Consider the following 6,807-nt stretch of genomic DNA (forward strand, 5'->3'; position numbering starts at 1 on the left):
ATGAATTTTTTTTTTCTTTTCGGAGCATGTTTTAAGTTTGCGTAAAATATTCATAAGAGTCATGGTCTATTATAAAAGAACCACAAAACCAACCTCAACAAATGTTCTTCAAAAAGTTTTGCAATTTAATGTTTCCACACAATACTTGTTTCTAATTCAATGGCCACCACTGTGTTTTCATACATAAATAGCTATTTAATAATTTTTTGATCATGTGTTTGGTTAATAGGTTTTATCGACACCAACGATATTTGACCTTAGGATTTGAGTTCAAATAAATATGTATCGATACGAGCTTCAGATAAAAAAAAATATCAAGCCGCTTGCAAAAAATCACACCAAATGTAACCATAACCAATTAAGTACAAATACGTATTCACACTGCCTTGACACTGAACGAAGACGACGACGACCCCTTCTTTAATATAAACAAATGACTCTCATAAAAATTTGAGTTTCCGCATTAAAATTAAGTCTTATCGTATTTTTGTTTCTTTCTTTGATAAAACTTAACAAAAGCTTGTACCAAATTTTGATGTCCCAGAAGAAAAAGAAGAGAGTTCATTTGAATTAATTTATACATATTTTATTGTTTTTTAAATTATTCTATTTACATATTTTGTATATATATTTCTTTGCATTGCATATCACCATCATCGTTAAGTTTAAATCAATCTATTTCTATTTAAAACAATCAAATTCATCTATTTGAACCACTAAATAATAATAATTTATTAATTGGAGAAAATACCACAAACAACAAAAAGAGCTTTTGATTAAATGTTAATAAAATTCTACTTCATATATTTCTCTCAATGTTTGTATTTCAAGTTCTTTTAGATAAAAAGTTTATCACTTCTAACAAGTTTTCTAACTTCTACGAGTATAATTGCATTTTAATAAACCACATTCTTTATAATAATTTATCTAAGCACTTAATTATTCAAGAATATTATAAATATTAAGTTTGAAACAACTCTCTGCGACTCCGTTTCATATTTTTGTTACGTATACGCCATAGGGATCAATGGGACGTCATGCATAGATTGCAGTTTTCCTGTAAACTACTATTTCGAGTTCCAGTAGTGTAGCTGCTGTAGTTGACGTAGCTGATGTTGTTGGATTTGGTGTGTTCATTCCAAGGTATCGACGAAATGCTTTCTGTGTACTTTAATAAGTGCGTACCTGGTGCTACCGCCGGTTCCAATACCAGCAGAGCTAAGCGACTGCGTCCAATCCATATGTAAATTCTTAACGCTGCTGTACTGTTGCCGTTTTGTTAAGGTTTTTGATTTTTATTTTTGTATTCATTTTGACACATGGTAATAAGCCATAGCAGAAATCAAAAATAAAAAGAATCCAATTTAATCGTTATAAAGTTATACAAATACATGAACTGGCCACAAGTCATTGGGGTGGGGTTAATTATTCCAAGTCGAGTGAGGAGACTTACCGGGGGGAGATTTTGATTTGTATAGGTCTTGATTTGAATTGGCTGGTGTCACCGGCAGAATGTCATAGATACTAAGATAAACTTTATGGCTGACATAAACAACAATGAAGCACAGAATGGAGATAAGTAGACTGATAAAGGTGTAGGCCAAAACAGTTGGAATATAAATTAAAGTGTCCAGCATTCTGAATTTTATCAATTTAGAATTTTTATCGAATTTTTTATTTGTGTGTCGAATGGAAATTTAATACAATAGTAAAGTTGCTTTGATGATTTTTAAATATTTTGTGTAGGTACATACATATGTAGTTTGTAGATATCAAACAAAGATTTTGAGGTTTTAATTTTGAAATTGGAGATACCAGTAATTTGAATATATTTTATTTGGCACCGACCGGAATATTAGCTAACGCTCGATCGTATAGGAACTTGTCTAGATACCAGCCGTTGGATAACTGATCGCATTTGTGAATGGTGAAACTGGGAGACCTCTTTGGAAGCTTGAGAACCGGTCAGTGATCCCACTTTGAGTGTGAAAGAAAAACGTGTAGTACTCTTTCTGGCGGTAAATGGTTGCAATATAGAACTGGAGAAAAAAACAAAAGAGTAAAGACTGATATATGTATGACCGGTTGAAATACAATGTTGAAATTATAAACACTGGTCAAAAAGGTTTTGTTATTGAAAATAAAATTATGCCAGAGTCTGAACCCGACTTCGAAATCACTCTTTCAGGTTAAGTTTTTGAGATATAACTTTTGAAAATTTAGCTTTTTGAGATTATGTTATTTTATTAACTAGTATTTTTTAATTTTGTATTTGAAATGATTTTCAAAATCTAAAACCACATTTATAATACTTTTATTTTCTTATTTAGTTTTTTTAAAAACCTGACTTGAGATTAATGATTAATTGTTCGTCACAGCAAGTAAAAAATAAAAATATTTAAAAATGGAAATTTCCCAATTTGAATATGTACCTGAATCCGAAGTTCGGATGCGAGATCAGCAACAAAAATTGACTGTTAAACGTATTTTTCGGTGGAACCCACGAAAGCATTAAATTGAAAGTTTTGAAAACTTTAAAAAATCTCAAAAGGAAACAAAAACTAGGTGAGGTACTAAAAGAATTTTAACTGAATCATTTGTATTTGTATTTATTACATATTATTTAGTCTTGCACAGTAAGATACAACATCTTTTAAGGTAGTACAAGCTTCAGTTTTACAATTGGTTTACATGAAATGAAAAAAAAAAAACATTTATATAAACAAAATTACTTTATAACATTTAATTATTGAAAAAGATATGATCCATGGATTTTATTATAATACCTTATAAAACACATTTAAAGTATAAACAAAAAACAAAAGTTAGAATCATCGCAATGCCTTAAGATACTGTCTAAGTCTTATTCTAAACCGAGTAGTGCGGCCTATCATTCTTATAGTCTGAGGTAGGGAATTCCACAACCGAACTGCGCGAACGAAAAATTTACGGTTTGAAACAAGATAGGAGTAGCGTATTTGTATCAGATTGCTGCTTCGATTAGAGCGTGGAAAAGGATTCTGTTGTAAAGGTACGGGGGTTGTCGTGTTTGCATGACATTGAGGAGCATTATTAAGGTCCTAAAGAAAAACCATATATTGATCTTGCATATAAGGAAATGTGAACATATTTCCGTATCCCAAAAATATATCTTGTCACACTATTTTAGACAACATTAAGTTTCCTTTTTGCTTGGAATCGCAATTACTAAATAGATCACACCCAAATAATAAAAGCGGAATAAGCAGCGACTTAGCAAGTATCATTCTTGTTTTTAATGGAGTGATTCTTTGGGTGGTTCATAGCATACGTAAGTCTCCTTAAACTCAACCTATGATAAGTTGTATATGATTGTCTTATTGAATACTACTCCAAGATTCTTGGCTGAGTCAACAAACTGAATAGGGTTATCATTAAGTAATATTGGAGAAAAGCAAGATGTGTCTGTAGGGTCTTTTGAAATGACTAAGCATTTTGACTTAGTAGCATTTAAACAAAGTCCGTTTGATTGTGAACAGAGCAATATCTTATTAAGATCTTCGTTTATCTCCCAAATACAATTTTCAAACAACCCCAGTGGACAACTTTACCTAAGCTGTACATCATCGGCATACATGTGTAAGGATGAGTTAAAGCTTAGAGATGGGAGCTCGTTAACATACATGGTAAAAATAAATGGGCCCAAAACACCTCGTGTTAGCGGAAGAAAACTTGAAGTTTTGTTTTTAGCAACTACTGCTTGCTGTCTAGAACCAAGATATGAGAAAATGAGTATCACTGATGATGACGTAAATTAAAACTCATCCCTTAATTTGATGCATAAATTACGGTGGTTAACAGTGTCAAAGGCTTTGGAAAAATCCAAAAGAGTTTATTTACAGTTTCTCTAATTTCCTCGACCACATTTATAAGGGCAGTAGTGCAACTGTGTTTGGGACGGAAACCGGATTGATTGGGACATAGCATGTCGTTACGTTTTAGATATTGCCGCATTTGCGTGTTCATAATTTTTTCAAAAACTTTCGATAAATATGGCAATATGGCTATTGGCCGATACTCATTACGGGTTTTTGGAACAGGAACAATTTTAACACGTTTCTCAGACGGTAGGAAAAACCCCTGTCATGAGAATAGTGTTGAAAAGATGTGTTATGTATCTCAATGTAATATGTAGAGTTGCCTTCACAAACAATGGATGGATTTCGTCAAATGCTATTAAGTTTGATTTAATCGATAAACAGGTTTTTAGAACAACTTCATCATCAATTGCAGAGAAGCTAAAGCCCCTTGTAGAGCAGATTTCGGTTTCTAAATGTCCAGAAAAGTCTGCTCAAATGATGATAGGGATGTGAAATTGGTATTCAACTCAACACAATCAATGATAGTAGAAACATTGTTAATGTTCTTACCAACACCAATTTCTTTTAATTTTTTCCAAAGTCTATGACCCGCTAATGAAGGGTTGAGTCGAGGAGCATTGAACGTCTCTTAGCTTCCCTAATATCAAGAACAACTTTATTTCTTAAGTCAGTGTAGACCTTATGAAGTTCGTCGAGTCTAAAACGTTTCCAAACTTTGTAAGCTAGATTGCGCTTATTTATTAAAACTTTAATTTTGTTGTTGAACCAAGAAAGGTCATTGCATTTAAAGGTCTTTGTTTTGTAGGGAGCGTGAATATTGAAAAGAGAGCTAATGTTTCCTTCAATAAAAGAAACTTGGTCGTCGACAGACTCCATAAAGAAAACTCGAGACCATTCAACCGATCTTAAGTCATTTTCTAGTCTCTATAGCAATAACTGCATCTGGATGATAAACATTTATACATTACAAAATCAATACAATACTGCAGTTAAGAACAATGTTTTGTTTTAATAATGCTTTCAAACACGTGAATTTCTTCACGTTTTTGAGAAGGTATGAACAGTTTTGTTAATGAAAATAGCATCAGTGCGCTCCAAAAGGCCTTCAATATCAACTTCTAATAACAAGCTAAAATATTTTATTCAAAATAACAGAAAATAAGTATTATAGATTTTTTACCGTTCGCTTTGTCACAGTAAAAACCGTTTTTTAAATATATGGCTGTTCATAAAAATAGCAGTGCATGACAACGAACTGGATCTATTACGTAAGAAGTAAGAAAAACTGTAATAAGTTATATGAAAGTATACAAATAATGTTAGCTTACAAATAGTTCTTTGTTGCATAACCATTGGTTTTTTATGAATGCTTCGTATCTACGTGGCATCGAGTCCACTAAAATCTGACACCTCTCGACTGGTATTGCATTCCACGAATCACGCACTGCTTCCCACAATTTTTTCGAATTCTTGGGTTTTGATTTATGAACTGCGTTCTTAACATCCCGCCACAAATTTTCGATGGGGTTAAGGTCGGGAATTGAGCGGGCCACTCCATAACGGATAACTTCTTCCGCTCAAATCATGATTTTGCCTTTTTTGACAGATGCTTTGGGTCATAGCCTTGTTAGTATACCCAAACTAACGGCATTTCCTCTTCAGTACAGGGTAACATAAGCTCCTCGAGAATTTTAACATACTTGGTTGCATCTCTTACACCCCCCATGGGATTATTAGGCCCGACCTCGTAATATGAAAAGTAAGCCCATATCATAATTTTCCCTCCACCATGCTTCACTGTTTTAATAGTGTACCGTGGATCGTATGCTTCATTTTATTCACACATGTTCTTGACGACTCTTGGATCCAAAAAGAACGACTTTGCTGTCATCGCTTCACAGAACATTTCTCCATTTCTCTTTTGCCCAATCTCTATGTGCTTTAACAAACTCCATTATCTTTGCCACATACTTTTTCGTCAAGAATGGTACCTTGCGTGGACTTCGGGCTGGAAACTTCGATTATAAAAGACGTCTTCGTATTGTGACAGCGCTAACAGACAGTTGAAGTCCATTTCTTAATTTCCTAGAGCCTATGGAAGGGTTTTGTTTTGCTAACTGAACAATTTTTCTGTCAGTTCTCTCAGTAGTCATCCTGTTTGGGTTTTACGTTTTCGGTTTATTTTGCCATTTTAAGGCGTTACTGACCATTTTTGCTGAGCAGCTTAGGATGTCTGGAATATTTTGGTAGGTTTTTTCTTTCCAAACGCAGTTTTTTAATAAGTTTTCGAATTGTTTCGGTGCAGTGTCTTGACCGTCCCATTGTTCATTTTTGAGCCAATATTTTTTTAATTTTGTATATACTAGTATGTTAAAAATACTTAAATCTTTAAATAATAAAATATTTACTTACCAAAAATTAAAAAAAAAAGAATGTTTAACCTTCTTAATTATAAATTTTTATGAAAACTCTTTATCCAGAGAGTTTGAAATATTGTGTGTTCACCGGCAAAAGTAGAGTATAACTTTAAGCTTAAAGTCTCTAATATGAAAACGAAAGACCTTTAGATGCAAGCAACACGTTAATTTTTTTTTTTAAGAATTTCCGTTCTTAAAATAATTGACAATCTAATAAAATGTGATAAGCACTGCTATTTTTATGAACACAACTGTACATTTATAACGGGTTATTTATTTTGTGATTTCAAAAGAATAGGGCTGGAATTCGACATCTGTCAAACTAAGTTGTTAAACCAATTTTTTTTTAGTTGAAAGCCTTACATTTACGATAATGTATCTCTTGACTATGGCACAACGCATACAAATTGTTAATTGTGCATCATTGTTTCGCTTGTATCACTGAAAATATCGCAGCTGTAAGTGAAAGTGTTGGCGAAGACCCGAATGTGTCGATTCATCGTCGTTCTCAAGAATAAGGACTGTCTTGC

The 6,807-nt window shown here is 32.9% G+C and overlaps 1 protein-coding gene across 2 annotated transcripts; it reads right to left on the reverse strand.

The window, feature by feature from the left end:
• Positions 1–560: 560 nt before the first annotated feature.
• On the reverse strand, positions 561–1,919 carry LOC129947859 (uncharacterized). Of its 2 annotated transcripts, none has more exons than XM_056058595.1 (2): positions 1,454–1,919; positions 561–1,260 (listed from the first exon to the last, which is right to left on the reverse strand). In XM_056058595.1, exons 1-2 carry the CDS (start codon positions 1,635–1,637, stop codon positions 1,025–1,027), a joined length of 420 nt encoding a protein of 139 aa, XP_055914570.1. In that variant the 5' UTR covers positions 1,638–1,919; the 3' UTR covers positions 561–1,024. The 2 variants fall into 2 exon arrangements, with proteins under 2 accessions (XP_055914570.1, XP_055914571.1); XM_056058596.1 differs by having other exon boundaries at positions 1,118–1,265.
• Positions 1,920–6,807: the final 4,888 nt, after the last annotated feature.

The sequence above is a fragment of the Eupeodes corollae genome, chromosome 2 (assembly GCF_945859685.1).
Source record: "Eupeodes corollae chromosome 2, idEupCoro1.1, whole genome shotgun sequence".
Lineage (NCBI taxonomy): Eukaryota > Metazoa > Arthropoda > Insecta > Diptera > Syrphidae > Eupeodes > Eupeodes corollae.

Bases quoted from the DNA above. Each gene is read 5' to 3' on its own strand.
- LOC129947859 (XM_056058595.1), bottom strand. From the start codon at position 1,637: ATGCTGGACACTTTAATTTATATTCCAACTGTTTTGGCCTACACCTTT. The intron at 1,261-1,453 runs GTAAGTCTCCTC...GCAACAGTACAG, and splicing joins CAAATCAAAATCTCCCCCCG to CAGCGTTAAGAATTTACATA.